Raw genomic sequence first — 18,823 nt, 5'->3', positions numbered from 1 at the left:
AGAGAGACTCAGCCAGGGAGGAGAAGAAGCAACGAAAAAATCAAGAAGGTGTTCCAAGGAAATGAACTGAAGGAGATGAGGCGGGAGGGAGAGATGCCCAGTGGAGAGGGGTCCAGAGAGCAGAGATGGAGTCTCAGGGCTGGGGCGGGGGTGGGGGGGTGCTGAAAGGAAACCGAGGGCACAAATGATACCTAGGCATGTCCGAATCAAGAAACTGCCTGCAAAACACAAACGGTCACAGGTTAGTGCGGCCCTGGGGCAGTGGGGGCGGGGCAGCGGCAGCGGCAGCAGCAGCAGAGGAGTGAGGGGCGGCCCACTCTGAGCCAGGGGGCTGCAAAGCACCGGGCCTCGAGCAAGCGGGGAGGCGAGGCTGTGGCGAAGCGTGCGGCCAGCCCGAGGCCTGAGCCAGGCCTGGGGTCGCTGAGCCTCAGCGTCTGAAGAGGGGGCAGGGCCTCCTGCTCGCCCTCAGGGCAGCGGGTCCATCGAGGGGCTCCGAGCACGTCAGCCAGGGTCAAGGAAGAGGGAAGGCCTGAGGAGGGGCCTGCTGGCCTGGCCAGCCACGCCTCACAGCGGCCCCTGCCCGGGGTCACCCACTGAGGAGGGTCCCCAGGCTCTTCCAGGCCAGGTGGGAGATGGGGCTGCCCCAGACGGGCCAAACCAAGCACGGGGCCTGCACCCCAATGGTCTGCACCTTCCTCTGTCCTGGGCCAGGGCCCTGACCTCAGGTGCTGATGGGGCTGATGGGCCCCGGGGCCGCCTCCTCCTACAGCCCCCATGGTGCAGGGCCAACACACATCAGTGATGGGTCCAGGGGCCTCCAGGCGCAGGGCGGCCCGAGGTCCAGTCAGGAGCTGCCGCCTCCTAAACCGAGGGCCGAGGCCCCCAGCAGCCAGAAGACCCACAAACAGCCCTCAGTGCAGGGCGGGAGGCCAGCAGGCAGCATGTCCACCCCTTCCCTTTGCCCCCCACTCGCTTCCTACCCGGCGGATCTAGGGGTTGCCAGCAGCCAGGGGAAAGCTGAGGTTGCCCCCCAGGCCCAAAGTGTCACTCCGCATGGCACACGGACCCCTCCCGGGGGCACATGCCCTCCCGGGAGTCCCTTGTCCAGGGCCCAGGCCAGGCGCCCACGTCCCTGCAGCGCCCCCGTGTGGATGGGCAATGAGGCTTTGCTGCCGGGTCCCTGGGTTCGTTCTCACAGTGACAGGCCCACCCCTGTGGGCCTCCCCTTTCTGCTACCCCAGGTGTAGCCCCAGCCTGCCTGTCATGGTGCCTTGTCCACGTGAGAACACCCCCCAAGACTCTGTCCCGTCTGTTCAGGACTGCAGGGTGAGTTCCTTCCGGAAGGTTCCAGGACAGGGCTGAAACCAAAGCCTCATCTGCCTCTGTTGGGGTCTCTGCCCCACACCCACCAAGCTGCCCTCCTGAGGGATGGGCCCCTCAAGCCCCCTCTCGGAATGTCTGGGCCCCAGAGTCAGAAGAACGGGAGGCGGCGCCCCCAGGACCCTCACCCTCACAGACACTGGCTCTCCGGGGATTCGGGCCTGGACCCTGCCCGCACACGCAGCCCCAGCCACGGGAGACACCCGAAGCTCCAGCGCCGAGGCAGGTGGAGCCCTTGGGAGCGGCCGGTCTGGGCCTGGAGCACCCTGCTCACCCCCCACAGCCCGGACGGCAGCCCCTCGGACACGGCTGAGCCCACCGACGTCCCCCCTCACCGGGCGTGCTCAGCTGTGGCAGTTGTGAGCCCCCAGCGCCCCCCCCTTGGCTCCAGCAGCTCCCCCTACATCCCGCCCCCGGCTGGTTGGTCCCCAGAGCCTCCAGTGCCTGTCACTGCCCCACATGCTGGGACTGCCCAGGCTACGAGGAGACTCTGGGGAGTTTGGAAAGGGCTAGCCCAGTGACGCGAGGAGTGACCTGGGGTGCCGGCCCAGGCTGCTGGCCGCCCACCCAGTGTGCCCCTGGTCCGACTCCGGGACCCTGGCCAGTTCCCCGCCAGAGGCCACAGCAGCACGGTTGGGAGACAGGGGACACTTGTCCGCCCACGGCCCGTGCTGCCCACCCACCCACCGGACTCCCAGACAGGACCCTGCTCACCCCCGCGACTGCCCCCAGCCCCTCTGCCAGGAGGCCGAAGAAGGAAAACGCGCAGACGGGCACCCAGGGACTCGAGGCCCAGCCCCCGCCCGCCCCCCTCCTGGCCCCTCAGGAGCCTCACAGGGGCCCAGACGCTTCAGGACCAGACGCCCCAGCCTGTGAGGCCGGGCCCAACATGTCTTTGTCAGCCAAAGGCTCTGCAGGCTGACATTGCCCCACACCCCGGGGTCCCCACCCAGACAGACCCGTCACCGGGGACTCAGGAGCAGTGCCCGCAGCCCAGGGCACTCACCGGTCGTCCTGGGGCGGGTGGATGTACCCGGACGAGAGGATGTTGAGGGACAGGATGTTGGGGTCGATCAGGGACTCGTCCGTTTCTGGCGTGTTCCGGATGCGACCTACAGCGAGGGCGATGGGCCCGGGTCACTTCCAGGAGGGCAGGGGGCGCTGCTGGGCCCCTGCTCACTGCCTCTGCCTGGGCCCAGCTTCTGAAGGAGGCCCATCAGGGAACCGACCCCCCACGGGCCCCAGAGCCTCCGGCCAACGGCCATACGGCGGCTGATGGGGGGCTGGGGTGGGGGCCGCAGCCGTGGGTCAGAGCACAGCCAGGCTCCGCTCTGCCGTCCGCCTCCCGCAGGCTAAGCTCTGAGTCCCCAACCCCGCCCCCTGCCGCCGGCACCCCATCCCCCACAGATTCCAATCGCTCAGCCCAAAACGCACTGGCCTCCTACCTGCTGGAAAAGAAAACGTTAGCAGGACGAGAGGGAGACAAGGCTCCCTCTTCTCGTTACATGGTAAGAAATAAAGGGAGAAAAGAAACACCGCCCACGTCATCACACGCCTCTGCGAGGGGGGGGGGTCCCCACAGAGCCCCTGAGCCGCCCCCTGCGCCGAGGGGGTGCTCGGTCGGCAGCAGGAGCCAGATCCATGGAGTCAGGGCCCTGCCTGGGGCCCCGCTTGTCACTTCGGCTCTGGCAGCCACAGGGACAGTGGCCCCTCTGCCTCTTCAGGACGGCCACGTCCCTGCCGCCCCCCGCAGAGCCCTCCACACGCCCCAGGGACGCAGCCACAGCCACGCCCAGGGCAGGGACAGGGTGGCGGCCTCCTGCTGATGGCACGCGGGAGTGGACAGTGTGTCCGTGCCCTTGAGTGGACACTGGGAAGAGCCACCCTTTACAGGAAGCAAAGGCAATGTCTCCAGGAGACCAAGTTCACAGCGTGACGTCACGGGAGCAGCCCTGCATGGACTGAAACACGCGCGGCAGCCCTGACCCCCGGCACTGCCGACGGCGACCTTCCGGAGAGAAGGGCCTGCGTGGGGGTGTGACCGCTGAGACGCGGTGACACTGGGACAGGAGCCCCGGTCTGGTCTGCCCGTCCTACAGGGAGAGGCCCCAGAAGGCGCATCTGTGAGCCTTGGAGCGCCTCGGAGCGCCCACCGACCCGCAGAAGCCACAAGAGGCTGGGGGGGGGACACAGCGTGGCCACCAGCCGACCCCCGGGTCTCGGACCGCTGCCTCCAGGGCTGAGAGAGGAGAAATCTCCGGTGTCTGAGCCACCCAGCACGACGCGGCTCTGCGATGGCGGCCCCCGCAAGCAGCCCCGTTTGGAATCAACCCTGCCGCCCGGGCTCTCTTTGGCAGGGTCAGAGGCCCAGAGAGACTGGGTGACGTGGCCCAGGTCACACAGCAGCCGAAGCAGAGCTGCGGGTAGAACTCAGCAGGGATTCGGTCCACGCTCTTCCCACCAACCTGGGCCCAGCGCCCACGGCCGACCCGCCCCCACTCACCCACGACCAGCTCGCGCACTTCCTTCCAGCGGATGTGGCTGCCCGTCTCGTGCAGCAGCGTCACGGTTATCCGTCGCTGGATGCCCTGCCGGGAGCCAGCAGAGGGGACGGGGTCAGGCGGTCAGGGGGCCTGGGGGCCGGCGGGGCGGGGGAGGGGCACGAGGCGGGCCGGGGCAGAGAGGCTCTCGCACCTGGTGGAGCAGGAAGGTCCCCACGCACGGCATGCCGCCGCGGTGGTCCACCACTGCAGGGATGTAACTGGAGAGAGAGGGAGGGGGAGGTGAGGCCGGGGCCGGACCCCTCCTGCCGCCCACAGCGCTGCCTCGGGGCCCGAGCGGAAGGGGTGAGCCAGGAAAGTGCTGGTGAAGGTGGGGTGGCCGGTCCGTGGAGACCAGAGTCGGCCAGCCCCAGGCCCTCTCCGCCCCCCACCGCAGCCCTCGGGGGTCCCAGGGCCCCCGCCAGGCACACGGGGCAGGGGACGCACTCGCCATCGGCCTCCAGCTCGCAGATCTCGAAGTGGACCAGCAGGTCATACTTGCAGTGGCGTGGCCCGGGGCAGGGCCGCGTCAGCGTGCTGAGCTTGGTGGCCGGCACTGGGGACAACAGGAGAGAAGCACGGGCTGACAGGAGGCCAGACCCACGGTGCGTTGAGGGCTCCCTCGAGGAGGGTGGGGTGGGGGCGCGGCAAAGGCAGCGAGGGCACTCCGCTCCACGGAAAACCACCAGCAGCCCCCGCCCCCCCGCCCCAGGACACGCTCGTCCGAGCACAGGCAGGGCCCAGCGTGTCTGGCTCCGGATGCGCACGAGCACCCGCTTCTCCGAGCCCAGGGGAGGAGCCCGTGGCCACACCCACTGATGAGAGGGTGGTGGCCGGAGACCCCAGAGAACCCCAGTGGGACCCCGGCTCCACCACGCTTGGGCCGCGGCCCGCGGCTCCTGGCCAAGCACGTCGTCCGCTCGGACGAGTCCCGCCCCCAGGCCAGATGGACAGGCTGAGACGCCCCAGCCCCACCCTGCCTTCCTCTCGGGGCCCCCACACTTCTGCCGCCGGCTCTAGGGGCCCCGGGGGTACACGACACCCTCTGGGGCGTCTGTCTCCGCCTGCTCCTCGTGCCCAGGAGGGGGCCCTTACTCCACGGGGACCCCCACCCCCGAGGTCGGGCGGGCGCAGGGCGGCCCCAGAGCCTGGGCGCACCGGCACCCCAGGCCGGCACCCCGGTGCCCGGCCTACCTGGCTTGGACAGCGGCATGACCCGTGGGAAGTGGCGGCGCGAGGGCCTCAGGGGGCTGTGGAGGAAGCGGCGCTCGCGTGAGGCGTCCGAGGGGGCCTGGGCCGGAGCAGGGAGCCCGGAGCCCGCCCGCCCCCCCTCCAGGCCCAGACTGGCCGCAAGCCCCTCGACCGGGAGGCGAGGTGGGACCTGAGCACGTCCTTGCAGAGTGGCGGGAATGGGCGCTGCTGGTAGTGGCCGAAGACCTCGAACACCACGGGCTGGCTCTTGACGTACTCGATGAAGGACCGGGTCACCTCCACCGCGATCTGGAGGGTGAGCGGGGGTGGTCGGAGGGCAGCGCCGGCCCCCTGCCCACGGCAGGGTCGGTGCTTGTCGCCCAGGCCCCTCCGGCCCCGCCTGTCCTCTGTCACCCCCCCCCAGTGGACAGAGCACTGGGTGGGCAGCCCTTGTCTCTGTTCCCAGTACAGATGGGGCTGGGCCGCTGGGCCAGCTGCCCTCTCACAACACAGCCTGACGAGGGGACTGAGGTGACCAGGCTGCCTCTGGGCTCTGGTCTGACCTCTGGGCAACCCCCCCCGCTCACCAAGAGTTGGGGGTTGAACTGTGTCCCCGCCCCCACCCAGCATCTGCACTTAGAAACAAGGTCTTTACAGAGGTCATCAAGTCGGAACGAGGGTGTCAGTGTGGTCCTAACCCCGTACGACCGGGGTCCAGGGTCCTTGTGCAAAGGGGCCTCAGAGCACCGAGGAGGCAGGTGCAGTGGGGAGACTCTGGGGGGACACGGGGCAGAGACAGCGCGGACGCCCCTCGAGGACGGGACCAGGACAGCGCCCCCCTCAGCCCCTCCCCTCCGGACCGGGGAGGCGGTGAGCTCCGGGGGGCCCAGTGAGCGCCCTCCCGGCCTGCCTTGTTCCCCAGCTCAGCTGACACCACGTGCCCCGCCCCCCGTCACGGCAGGGCCAGGACGGCCACACCGCCAGAGGTCAGACCACAAACCCAGAGACCGGGCGGCTGAGGTCAGACCCCCGGGCCGGGCCAACGGGTCCTCGCCACAGGAGCAGCCCCCACTCCCGGGGGACCCCGCTCCCCGACGCTCTCCTGACTCTCCCCAACCACGGCCACCACAGACACTTGGCGTCCAGGGTGCTGGAGGCTCCTGGCCGGGGGCTCTCTGGACTTACTGCCCCCACCCCAGTCTTCCACCCAGCGAACGCCCGCCTGGTGCTGGAGGCCCTGCGTCCACACGCCCCGGCGCGTCCAGCACCTGCTGGCACCCAGAAAAGGGGGAAGGAGCCGGGAGAGACAGGTGCGCGTTTCAGGGAGGCCTAGCGGAGCCGGACCCCGGAGGGCCCCGCAGCGGGCGGGGGAGGGGAGGGGCTCTGAGGACGTACATTCTGGACGTGGTAGAAGCCGAGCGGGGGGCCCCGCCCCGTGTTCTTCAGGGGCTCCGTGGAGAAGGCCTCGTCGTGGCGATGGATGAAGCTGCAAAGCGGAAGGATATGTTTGGCCGGGTCCCTGGGACGCAGCTGGGCGTTGCGTGGAGCCCGGCCGCCCGCCCGCCGCCTCCCCGCCGCAGGGCCCATCCCGGCGGGCTGAGGCTCACTTGAACTGGCAGAAGATGTCGGCGTACTCCGCGGAGATGCTGGACGCCTGCAGGACGGTCACACGGAAGGTGAAGGTGCTGCCCAGGCGCAGGTGGTCCAGGGCGGCGTCCAGGGGCCCGTCCAGGGTGGCCTTCTCGGGGCTGTCGAGCAGCAGGCTTTCCGGAGGCAGCGCTGTGGGCAGCCCAGGGCACAGGCAGGTGGCGGGACCCGGGGGGCTGGGGCCGGGGCCAGACCCAGAGCCCATGCAGCTTCCCTCAGGGGCCTGATCCCAACTGCTCTGGGCGGAGGTACCCCCCAGGGCCGCCCTGTGGGCGGGGCCAGGCGGCGGAGGCCCGCCCCCTCCGTGGGCGCCCCAGGACTTACCCGAGCAGGTGTTGTTGTTGACCTCGTCGGCAGAGGGCCCCAAGTCCGCACCCTGGCCCTGGCCTTCCACGATGCGCAGCTCTTCCTGGGAGGTCCCGGAGCGTGACATGCCCCCCGCCTGGCAGCACTCAGACTGGAACTGTGTGGGGCGGGGGCCGAGTTGCGGAAAGCTGGCAGGGGGAGGCCTGTGCGGGCCAGAGCTGGGCGGGGCCTTCACAGACACGCCCCCTAGCCTCAGGTGCCCAGGCTGTCCGGCCCACCCGGCCTCCATGGGGGGGGGGGGGGGGGGGGGGGCGGGAGGCCGTCAGCTCTGCCCCAGCCCAGGGCCCTCCCTCAGCCCCTCCCCCCTCCCTGGGGTCTTGGTTCTCGGGGTCCTTGCCCACCCGGTTCTCTGGCCAGGGGCACACGCAGTCTGCCGGCGCCCCTCTCCACCTTTGCCCCTCGCCCCTCCCGTGCATCCCCAACAGCGCCCAGCCCCCGTGAGAGGGAGAGTGGTGGCGGAGGGAGCAGACGCTCCGCCCTGGGCTCCAGGCGTCGGACACGCAGGTTCAGGACAGGGCGGCGGGCGGCGGCCGGCCAGTGGGGGTGGGACAGGAAAGAGCCGCCGGCCCGGTACCTTCTCGAAATGCTGGTCGTCAAAGGAGATTCTGGCAGTTCCCGACTGGCGGACACCCGAGCCGTAATCTGGGGCCTCTTCATCGGCTGCCGTGGGACCGAGCAGATGGTCAGGGCCCTGCTTGCCCCCAGGGGGTGTGGCAGAGCCCGCCCCCCCAGATCCTCCTGGTTTCACCGTGGAACGGCACCTGTCCCTCTGCCAGCACCCTCGCAAAGCCACCACGACCCCCAACCTGGACACAGCGCCCCACACGCTCCCGAACCCCCTTCCTCGGCAGAGGTCAGCAGCTTCCCACTGGGACAACATCATCCAGGCCCTTCTCCTGTCACCTGCAGGACCCTGGGACCTGCCTTCTTCTGCTGGTGTCCCTGAGCCCCAGCTTCAGCCACTCTGGTTAGCCGTCACCCCAGGAGGCCTTGCAAACCGGGGGGCCTGCCCTTCTGTTCGGGGGTGCCGGCACCCTGAGCTCTCCAGCCTGGCTGCCTGTGGGCGCGTCCCACCATCGCCCTGGCCAGCCCGGGGCCGCGCACGGCGGGGCACAGGGCTCTGTGCAGGGAGATCGGGGGGGCTGACGGCAGCCGTGGCCGGGGGTGGGGACAGGTGTGACTGCTGTGACCACGGAGGCGGGGTTTCTGCTCTGGGTTATTTTTATGTTCCTTCTTTTCCACCAGGGCCACGAGGCAGAGAGCGTCAGGTGCGGCCCCAATACAGGCAGCGTCACCCTATAAAGCAGCCTGCCCAGGGGGACCCCACCCAGCTGGGACGGAGCCAATCAGGAAGAAGAGGAAGAATGAGGGAGAGCCACCCAGCCCGCAGGGACAGGGTCCCCTCGAGGGGGGAGGATGGCACCTGGTACTCCCAGCATCCCTGCCCCCCCAGTGCCATCCTCGCTCCCCTCCAGGCTCCCCCTTCTCGGCAGGGTCCCGGGGGGCTCGAGTGGCCGGGGGTGCTGTAAAGAGGAAGGGCCCGGGCAGGGGAGGGAGGGCTGACCATCACAGCAGGAGCCCCAGCCCCAGGTCGGCCACGCGGGCTCCGAGCCTGTACTCTGGAATGATCCCTCTCGCCCTGAGTGACCTTCGGCAGGAAGTCCACGCTGGATTAATGGGTCAGTGAACCAAGCTGGGGGCCCAGGGGAGGGGGGGCAGTGGGAGGCATCCCCTCTGCAGCAAGGCCCCCCGGCCCAGGACTGAAGCCGAGGGATCCAAAGGAGGGGTTCCCGGGACAAAGGGGGGCTCCGAGGGCCACTGTGGGTGGGTGGGGCAGCCAGTCCTGGGGGGGCTCAGAGAGAGCGAAGGGCGAGTCAGGAGAGCGCCCAGCCCTGCCCTGGGCTGGGGTGTCCGTGTCCGCCTGGGGCTGCCTGAGGGGAGGAGGCGCCTGAGCCAGAACCGGCTCGACGGCCCTGGGCTTGGCCCGCACAGCCCCAGCGGGCCCCGTCACCCTGGGAGAGTCGGGGGGCCCGAGCCAGGAGCTGGGCGTCGGGGCTTCTCCCGGAGTCCCCACCTGGGGCCAGCAGCGGGGCGGGTGGGGGGCCCTGGGGGAGGCTGGCTGCTCGCCGACCCCACCTGTGAAGGAGCCCGCAGCCCCGCACACACCTGAGATGGCCTGGACGGCCACTCGGAGGAAGCCCTTCACCTCGCCCTTCTCGCTGACGATGGCTACGCGGTGCACCAGGGGCACGGGGTACAGCAGGTTGCTCAGGTACACGAAGGCCCTGGGAGGGGAGAGGCCGCGGTCAGGGCCGGCCCCGCGCGGCCGTGGGGGGCGGTGGCAACAGCGCGGCCGAGCTCACGACACAACACTGCGAAGCGGAGCGGAGCGTGGGGGCCGGGCAGCAGGCGAGGGCGAGGACGGGCGGGGGTCCACGGCAGGCGGAGGTGCTCAGAGGACGTGGGAGGAGGAGGCGGCGGCGGAGAGGCCCGTGCACAGGGGACAGAGGTGTGGTCAGCAGGCAGGGGCCACACCTGCGGACGGGCGAGGGGGCAGCTGAGGGGTGCAGCCTGCCTCAAGGAGGAGGACCTGGGGGCCCGGCCCCCCTGTGCTACGACACTGGCACTGGTGCTCTGGCAGTCCCCCGACACCCGCCCGCTTCCCAGCGGCCCCTGAGGCTTGAGGGCTGGATGCCGGATCAGGGCTCGAGACTCCTCCGGTGAGGGAGAGCGGGCGCTCCGCGGTGCCAGCCAAGATGGGACGGGCCCCGGCCCACGGAGGGCTGGCCGGACAGACACCCCTAGGCCCCACGGCACCGCCTGCTGTGACCCCACCAGCTCCCCAGAGTGCCCAGAGCCCTCCTTTCCCCCGGCAGTGCCAGCTGGAGTCAGGACAGGCTGGACAGAGGCCGCGTCACCCAGGCGCTGCTGCAGTCCCCAAGCTCGTCCATGGGCAGGGGTGGCACAGGCAGCCAGGAGGACAGATAGGACCTGGAATACCTGGTGCTGCCCTGGGTGGGTGGGGGCTGACATGGAGGAAGTCTCCCCCGCTGTTCGTGGGCACCCTGGTACAGAGAGGGCCTGCCCGCATGAGCCCCAGGGGACAGCCCTGCCCCTCACACTCCAGCTCAGGACCCTGCCTCCCGAGGAGCCCACGGCTGCTCCTGCTCCAGCCCCGAGGTGCAGACACCTATAACCCTGAGCTCCCGTGGAGCCCAGGGGTGGGGAGCCACTGGCGGAGGGGCAGGCTTTGACACGGGAGGGAGGGAGGTGTCGGGGAGGAGGTGCCCGGGAAGGGTGCGGGAGGCCCAGCCTCTGTAGGGGAGAGGGGCAGACGAGGGCAGCAGCAGGGTGGGGGCGTGGGGGACGGGGAAGGGAAGGCTGAGCCTGCTGGGCAGGTGGGCGTTGGCCCCCGGGTGCATGTCCACGAGCAGGACACAGCGGGGAGGAGCTGGGGGCTGTCACCTGTCACCCTGCCCTTCCCTCAGCTGCTCCAGGGTCTGACAGCACCCGAGCTGAGCCACTGGCCTTGCTTCCCACTGCGACCCAGGACGCTGTGCTGGACGCTGCTGTGACAGTGGACAGACAGGGCCATGCCGGGTACCCCGACTCCGAGGCCTGGCGCCCCCTCAGGTAGGGCTGCTGACCTTGACCCCCTGCCTGCCAGCCCTCCCCCAAAACCTGGGCACCATCCACTCTTATCTTCCAAACACATCGATTCCACTTCAGAAACCTCTGAAGTCCGTTGGCGGGTCCGTTACCACTAGCCACCCTTCTGCTCACCTGCGGCCCCCACACCTGAGGAGACTTGGGGTGCACATTGGACTCCACCCTCAGAGACATCCAAGTTCCTTGCTTCACCCAGCCCAGCTGCCCAGCTCCCATTCCAGCCACACAGGCCCTCCGTCCATCCCTAGCCCTGGCCACGAGGGGAAACTAAGGCCCAAAGACAGGTAGCCCCTCCAAGGGTGTCTACCAGGCAGGGACCAGACAGGTCAGGCTGGTGGGCTGCTTCCAGCCCCTGCCTGGGGATGGGGACAGTGGTGGCCTTCCCTCCTGGGCATCTAGGCGCCCAGCCAAGGGCCTTTGTGTGTACCTAGGTGGGGGCCAGGGGGCTGCCACCAGGCTGGAGGGGGAAATGGAGGAAGCCCAGGATGCAGGCTGAGGGGCCGGTGAGGACCCCACTCTGCACTCCTCTGCTAGGCCCGTGCAGTCCCACCGCACTGGTGAGAGCTAAGGGGGCCAGGCAGGACAGCCCGTCCCTGCAGGGCCCCTGAGTCCCACCCAGCCCTCCAGCCCCACCCACCATGGGGCAGGGCCCACTGCAGAAATCCAGGTGTTGGAGGCAGAGAGACACTGAGAAGGCTCCCAGGAGCCCCAGGTGCTCACAGAGGGGTCACAGCCTGCCAGCTCCCACCTGCACGCTGCGGGGAATGCATGGGAGGACCTTCGTAGGGACTGGGTAAGGGCACGAGGGCCCTTCCTCAGTGCAGCCTCAAGGAAGGGGGCCCGGGGCCCACAGCCAGCAGGGAGAGCCGAGATCAGGGCCACCTCAAAGCCCCTGGCCGGCCCAGGGCTGGCGTCCAGCGGTCCCCACATCCCCAATACTCAAACTGTACCCTTGGCAGCCGGGGCTCACCGGGGGCCAGCCCTGGGACCTTTGCTCCTGCCACACCCGGGGCGGGCGGCGCGCCCACACCTCCTGGACACCAAGATGCCCACCCTTCACACACCGGCACCGCAATCAGCAGGACCAACCCACAGCCCTGTCAGGCGCACAGAGCACACCGGGGACCCACAGACCCGGCTGCCGTGCTGGGGCCGCGTCCAGAGGAGGCAGAGGACACTGTGCGGCACCTTCCTCCTAATCCTGGTCCCCTCAGTGACAGTGACAGGCACACTCCATCAGAAGGGACCCTGGGGCCCGGAGGCCATTGCACCGGCCTCGAGGGATGGCAAGCTGGGGCAGAAAGACCCCACACCCCGTGCAGAGCCACCCCGATGGACAGCACTAGGACGTGAGGGACAGAACACAGTGCAGAAGCCACCAGACGTTGGCAGGGCCACCATGGGGGTCAGACAGCCCCCACCGGGAGGCCCTGCCCATACATGGGGCGGGTGGGGGGCAGCTCTCAGCCCCTCTGGCAAAGATTCAGGCTGTGCACCCCGGGGCGCAGGGCGCACCCCACTGAGGTCTGGCCTCGACAGCCCCGAGGGCAGAGGGACATGGGGCAGGTGGGCACCCTCCCTCCCATGGGCCGTCACCTCTCCTCCCTCCCCCAGTCCCCCCTTCCTGGGACCCGTGGGCCCCTCGCCCTCCTCTGTGCGCTCCCCTGCACCCAGGTCCTGAAAGTGGCGGTCCAGGCACGAGGGACCATGGGGCACAGCAGTTCCTCTGCCCGGTTAGCCCGCCCCCCAGCTCACCCAGCACCCCAGACGGCCCGCGGCAGGGGCCCCGGGTCGGGACAGGACTCGGGAGGCCCACGCGGGGGGCCGCCCACAGAGGGGAGCGCACCTTGAAGCAGGCTGGACCCGCCCAGGGAGAGGAGGCGGAGGCGCGGAGGCGGAGCCGTGTGGCGGGAGGGAGGAGGCAGCACGGGCCACGAGACCGGCGAGGCGCAAAGACGCATGCTGGGCCAGGACAGCCTTTCCGAAGGGAGACGAGAGTGGGCGCCCCCGTGTTGCTTAAGCTTTGGAGAGAGAGCCAGCAGCTACCGGAAGGGTTAAAGGAGACCAGGGCCGGTCCTTCTGAAGGCCTGGCCTGCGCAGCTGCTGAGCGGGGAAGCCAATTCTTGCCAAACGAAAAGATCAGGACATTTCCAAAAGAAGCCCCTGGCACGCCGCCCGCGGGCGGGGCCGGCCTCTCGTGGGCAGCTTTGCTTTGGTTTGGTTGTTTTGTGACATCACGGGGCCACAGAGGGAGGTGTTGGAAGGACCCAGCTCTTTCCAGCCGAGACTGCAAGAACCCACACCCTGTTCCTCCCGGTGTCCTTGCTCCCCTGGGCCCTGTCCCCATGCCTGCCTGTCACCGGAGTGACGCCTGGCCCTAGCGGCCAGGGCGTTCTGAGAGGCTGCCGCTCCCTGCTGGGCTCTGCAGATGGAAGCCCAGGCCAGGGCGCCCCTGAGGGGGAGAGGCACACACGTTCGTCCAGCGTGTCACGCGTGGAACCCTGGCTGGAGTCATCCAGGACGTGTGCCCCCGGTGGCCTGCTTCCTTCTGAGAGGACGGCCCCGGGACTCCCCGTGCCCGCCCCGCTGTGCGGGTTTGCCACAGCCCACAGCTCTCGGTGCTGGCGCTCGAGGTCAGGACGTGCAGAGCTTCCCTCGGCCTGGCCCAAGGAGGCCACCTCAAACCCTAGCACTGGGTGCTGTTAAGACTGTCTTACACCTCTTTGTATCGGAACCTGTAAAGTCCGCATTTCGTGAGCTGTGTTTCCTCCCACCACAGTGGGCTTCTGGACCTTTCCTTCGTCAGTCAGGCTTCCCTCCCTTCTGGGTGATAGCGGAGGTGGAGGTGGCTCTCTCTGCTCCCCACGCCCCCCGCCCTCACCTGCAGGGCCTCTGCTCCACCCAGGACACAGCAGCTGCTCCCCTCTGCAAGGGGCACGGCCTGCGAGGGCGCAGGGCCAAGTGCACGCCCCTGTCTCTGGCCGTGGTGGCCCGGGAGGTCGGGAGGACATGCCACCCTCACTTTAAGACAGACACAAGTCCGAGGGAGGCAGGGTCCGCAGGGCCCCGCAGCCTCAGGGGGAGGCCTTCCCACTGCCTAGGCAGCACCGGCCCTTCCTCCCTGCCCTGCAGCACGCCCCCTGCCCAGGGGAGTCCCCCCAGAGGCCTCCATCTCTTCGGGAAACAGGGGAGCATGGGGAAGCGGCCCGAGCTGGGGGTTAGGGTCCAACCCCAGGGCCACAGGACCTGAGGGGCGGCCCGCCTCCAGCTTCCCGCAGGCCCCTGCAGGGGCCCTGCACAAGCACCTTTCCTGGGGTTCCAGCGGCCACCCCCCAGGTTCTCGGGCCCCTCTGCCGTGTAGTCCCCCCTGCGAGGAGCTGGCTGGCGGCCACGCTCCGGGGCGGTGGAGGCCTCGCGCCCCCTCCGGCCCCTCCTTGGACGCCAGCCCCAAGCCCGGGGGCCGGGCCCGGACGGCGGTCGGACCGTGCCCGCAGCAGTGCTCCTGCGCCAAAGAGCTGGCTCCTTCCCAGCATGCCGTCCTCAGCCTCACCAACCTTCCTACTAAACTGAACAGGGGGGGCCGGTCGTAAAACGGGTCCCGGCCGTCGTGAAGCCCGTGCTCTGGGGAGACGTCGTCCTCCAGGTCCTCCTCCTCCTCCTCCTCCTCCTCCTCCTCCCCCAGGCTCTGCTCCTCGGCAGGCGCGGTGGCGTCGGAGTCGGGGCTCGAGGAGGTGGGGGAGGGGGTGAGAGCAGCCATGCGCGCGCTCATGCACGTGTTGAGAAGAGGGTAACTGCTGCAGCCAGAGATGACTGAGCTGGGGTCAGTAGGACAAGACAGAGAGAAGTTAACACCAGCCACGCGCGGGGCGCACGGGACGGGGGCTCCCGGGAGACCCAGGCCAAACACACAGACCACCAAAGACTCTGCCTCAAAAGACAAGGACTGAGAGTGCACCCCCCCCGCCCCCGTCCCAGGCTAAGAAGGAAACTGCATGTGTGGCCGGTAGAAGGTTCTGGAAGGTTCTGGAGGCAGCAGCGGTGTGATTCTGGCCTGGTGTGGCTGAGGTCGTACGAGGACCTCGTGTGCCGGGCCACGTGGAGGGCTCTGAACGCCATGCCCCATCTCGTGGGGTGCAGGGGCTGGGCCAAGACCCCAAACCAGGGCAGGGAGGCATGGGACTGGGGCTCTGGGGTGACATGACCCTATGTCCCCGCTCACACCCCACAGCCACCAGGCGACCCGGAAAGTCTAGCTAAGCCTCACACATTCACACACCCACGGACCCGTGGGACCTGGTGGCTGCAGCCCACAGAGGGCGTGGTGGCAGTGATGAGACCCCTCTGTGGCCCCTTCGACAACGGGGCCCGCTGATCAGACCGAGGACAAGGGCGGGGGAGTGGGGATGGGAGCAGGCGTCTCAGTGGCTCCTTCTCATGGGGGCGAGGGCCCAGTGGGGTTCCATCTTGGGAGGAGGCCGATCCTGCCCGCACTGCGGCCTCTCTCCTTCTCTGTCTCTCTCTCAGTCTCTCCCCATCTCTCTCTGTCTCTCAGCCCAGGGAGGGAGTGGGGGAGGCACCCACCTGCCCACCAGCCGGAACCAGGGGAACCGGTCGTAGAAGGGGTCCCCGCCGGTCACCACGTTGTCGCAGTCCTCGATGACGCTGGAGGGCACCTCGGCCGCCCGGTCGTACATCTCTCGCATGAGATCCAGGCGTTGCCTGCAGGGGCGGCGGAGATCAGTGTGGGCCCGCGGGGCGGCCACCCGGCGCCCCTCCCCCTGGGACGGCGGGCTCGGCCGTGGCCACAGCATCCCACTCAGGGTCATCTGAGGCTCAAGCCAGTTTCCTGGCAGACCCCTCGCGGTCCCCAGAATCAGTCAACCGTGAGCAAAGGACTTCCAGTTAAACCTACGAGGTCACCACTAACTCCTCCCAACTGCGGTCAGGTGACAGCGAGGTGGTTTCTGCAGCAGGATGGCCAGGAACCAGTGGCGGGGTGGGGGGGACACGGAACGGGAGGTGGGGGTGGGGGTGGGACGAGCCCACACGGAGGGGCGTGGGGAGCTCGGGATGCTCTGGGAACGAAGGGCAATTTGGTGACAGGGTGCAGAAAACGGCCCTTGAACAATTACTACCCCGGGAAAACCCACATGGTGAGGGAGAGAGGAAGTGCGGTCGTCTCCCTCCACGGCTCAGGCACGACGGAAGGTGGGCCTTTGTCCAAATGGCGGACAGCAGCCCCCGAGACGGGAGAGGGTGGTGAGTGAGAGTTTGTGTGAGTGCGTGTGCCACCAATGTGTGAGTGAGTGTGATCCTGACGGGGGAGGGCTGGTGTGTATGAGAGTGTGTGAGTGAGTGTGAATGTGACTGGGGAGAATCAGTGTAGGAGTGTGTGTGTGTGTGTGTGTGTGTGTGAGATGAGCCATACAAGAAAGGAAGGTGTGGGAGAGCCCATGGGTGTGAGTGTACAAATGTGAGTGTGTGAGTGTGCCCCAGGCTGTGTTAATTCTACTTCCCATTCTCTGTATTTGACGGTGTTCTGACACCTCTGGGGCTCGCTGGCTGGGGAGGATGCGCATCCCGGGGTAGCCAGTCCCCAGACAGTGGAACCCTGGGAGTGAGTTTCACACACACACACCAGCCGGCTCCCTGACCCCGTCACCCCGGGGCCAGGCGCCAGGCAGCTGGGGGCAGCCCTGCGCCCCAAAGCCCGCCCATCATCCCAGCTGGCCGGTCCTCGCTGCTCGCCCCGCCCGCCTCGCCAGTGGAAACCTTGGTGGGGGCCACGGCCCAGGCCTGTCCCTCACCCCCGTCCCCCTCCGGCCGCCCTGTGCTTCCCTCCGGCCCCGTGTGCTGGCCTTCCTCTCGTTTCTGGGGACTGTGGACAACGGGAAGCTTTTCTTCAGTGGCGCTGGCCTGTTGTGCCTCCCTCAGTCACATTTATAAATAAGGGCTGGACGCACGTCACAGTGAGCAAGCAGGGACCAGGGAGGCGGACCCTGGCAGCCCAGGTGGGCCCGTCCAGGCCCCGCGTGCCCCCTGCGCCACCTCCCTGCAGCCCCGCCCCACCCAGCCTCCTGCGTAAAGACACGCTAGGCGTCTCCACTGCGTGGGGGGTCCGGGGAGAACACGGGCTCTGTGTGAGGCCTACGTACTGATTTGCTTCTGATTTTAAGAGACGAACACGGGAAAAAAGCCGCCCTGAGACGTGTGCGCCGTGAAGCCGACGCCTGCCCCCCTTTCAGTGGCTCCCCCCACACCTCAGCCCCCACCTCAGCCCCCACCCGCCGCCACACCTGAGCTTCTCCAGCGTCCAATAGTGGGTGGCCCCGTTCTTCTGGTCCTGCACCTCCACGGCCACGATGGTGCGGGGGAAGGGGCGCGTCTCCCGGTCTTTGGCAGCCTCCGGGGGCAGCAGGTCCGGGGGCAGCGGGGAGTAGAGTGTGTCCGTGAGGAGGACGAACTGGAACTGGACCTGTGGCAGGCACCAGATGCCCACCCATCAGCCCCGTGGCGGACGGGAGCCAGGGCCCCAGGGGCTTCCTGTCCACCTCGCCAAGGTCACAGCTGCGCGTGGGGATCTCCGGCCCGCCTCCGAGGAGGAGCCACACCCGACCACCTCCTCGCCTGGGTCAGCTCCCCGCCTCTCTCCTCCAGCCAGCCACCCTCCAGGGGCCCGGGTCCCCCCGCCCCCCCCGCCCCCGCCATCCCCAGGAGCGGAGGAGCCCAGAGTTGGGTCCAACTGCAAGCAGGACGGGCGAGCCCACCCTCCGAGACGAGGCGGCTGGAGGGGCCCACCTTCTTCTTGAGCTCGACGCTGATGGCGTTGGCCTCCTTGAGGAAGATGGCGTTGCCCCACAGCAGGTCCCGCAGCGACGTGAACTGGTACCACTTCCACTTGCGGAAGGCCCAGAGCGCCAGCTCGCACTCCCTCTCTGTCCACTGGACTGTGGGGAGAGGCCGCAGGGTCACCGAGGCAACGCCGAGACAGCCCACGCTGGGCTGGGCTGGGCTGGGCTGGGCTGGGGGCTGAGTCTGGGTCCTCCCTCCCACCCAGAGCCCCCGCCTTTTGGGTAGTCGAGTCCAGACAAGAGGATACCAAGGTCACATAAGCACAGAGATGCTGCTGACCCGCAGACCACAGGCCGAGCTGGACATGAATCCCATGGCCACCCTTAGGCCCCATAGCAGTGCGGGGTCAGCCGGTGGGCCACCCCAGCTGATGACCAGAAAAGGAGTCCCGAGGGGAGGAGCAGTGAGCTCATTCCGGGGGAGGACCAGCCCCTGCGGGCAGGACCCGGGTGAGTGGGCACAGGACGCCCGTCCTGTCCTCCCCCTCGTCCAGGCTGCCGCCTCCAGAACCACACATGTGTGCACACATGTGCACGCATGTGGGGGTGCTTTCCTGCTGCAGCACGGCCTCCCTGGATCCTGTCTCCCGGGGATGAGGCCTCTCCCCGAGTGACAGGGGCACCCCAGGGAGCAGCCCGGGGGCCAAAGCACCTTCTGGGAGACCAGGCTGGGGAGCCCTCACCTTCATCCTCCGGCTCCTCCTCCTCCTCATTTGCCTCTGGGAAGAGCCTGGAGTCCATCTGCCTCTGCAGCGCCTCCAGCTTGCTCTCGTAGTCCTGGGGGGGAGGCAGGGCCTGGCTCCGTCTGCACCCCGCAGCTGCGGCCTCCCACCTGCCCAGCACCGGACTCGCCCCACCACAGCGACAGCCCAGGACGCTGAGAGTCGGGCTGTTGGCAAAGCAGGGACCCAGCCACCCCACCCAGGCGTGGTGTGGGGCCTGTGGGGCAGGGGGGCTTCGGGGGTGTGGGGGTCTGTGGGCCTGGAGGGGCCGCCCTCACCAGCCTCTGCTGCTCCAGCAGGTAGGTGGCCTCCTCCCGCTCCCGGCGGTACTGGTCCTCCAGCTCCTGGAGCCTGCGAGAGTGGGGGGGGGGGGTGACTGGGCGGGGTGGGCGACACGGGGTGGGCGACACGGGGTGGGGGGCGGGTGACCAGGTCGGGGGGATGTGGGGCAGCTCGG

The 18,823-nt window shown here is 68.8% G+C and overlaps 1 protein-coding gene across 21 annotated transcripts in view; it reads right to left on the bottom strand.

The window, feature by feature from the left end:
• The window catches only part of KIF1A (kinesin family member 1A), a 66,788-nt gene that overhangs the window by 13,552 nt on the left and 34,413 nt on the right, over positions 1-18,823 (bottom strand). For 6 of the 21 annotated variants that reach the window (XM_045845536.1, XM_045845538.1, XM_045845541.1 and 3 more), the window contains 18 exons: positions 18,645-18,717; positions 18,328-18,421; positions 17,592-17,740; positions 17,090-17,268; positions 15,375-15,512; positions 14,348-14,608; positions 9,291-9,409; positions 7,699-7,784; positions 7,083-7,221; positions 6,719-6,890; positions 6,507-6,597; positions 5,302-5,420; positions 5,115-5,170; positions 4,368-4,476; positions 4,075-4,141; positions 3,884-3,968; positions 2,387-2,492; positions 192-218 (listed from right to left, as the gene is read on the bottom strand). In XM_045845536.1, coding sequence (XP_045701492.1) covers positions 192-218; positions 2,387-2,492; positions 3,884-3,968; positions 4,075-4,141; positions 4,368-4,476; positions 5,115-5,170; positions 5,302-5,420; positions 6,507-6,597; positions 6,719-6,890; positions 7,083-7,221; positions 7,699-7,784; positions 9,291-9,409; positions 14,348-14,608; positions 15,375-15,512; positions 17,090-17,268; positions 17,592-17,740; positions 18,328-18,421; positions 18,645-18,717 — 2,070 coding nt within the window. The remainder of the gene's footprint in view (positions 1-191; positions 219-2,386; positions 2,493-3,883; positions 3,969-4,074; positions 4,142-4,367; positions 4,477-5,114; positions 5,171-5,301; positions 5,421-6,506; positions 6,598-6,718; positions 6,891-7,082; positions 7,222-7,698; positions 7,785-9,290; positions 9,410-14,347; positions 14,609-15,374; positions 15,513-17,089; positions 17,269-17,591; positions 17,741-18,327; positions 18,422-18,644; positions 18,718-18,823) is intronic. The other 15 variants (XM_045845549.1, XM_045845550.1, XM_045845552.1 and 12 more) reach the window with 3 other exon arrangements.

The sequence above is a fragment of the Phyllostomus hastatus genome, unplaced genomic scaffold (assembly GCF_019186645.2).
Source record: "Phyllostomus hastatus isolate PE091 unplaced genomic scaffold, TTU_PhHast_1.1 phas_contig_477, whole genome shotgun sequence".
NCBI lineage: Eukaryota > Metazoa > Chordata > Mammalia > Chiroptera > Phyllostomidae > Phyllostomus > Phyllostomus hastatus.
Note: the sequence above shows the minus strand (reverse complement) of the source record. Positions and strands in the feature narration are given on the sequence as shown.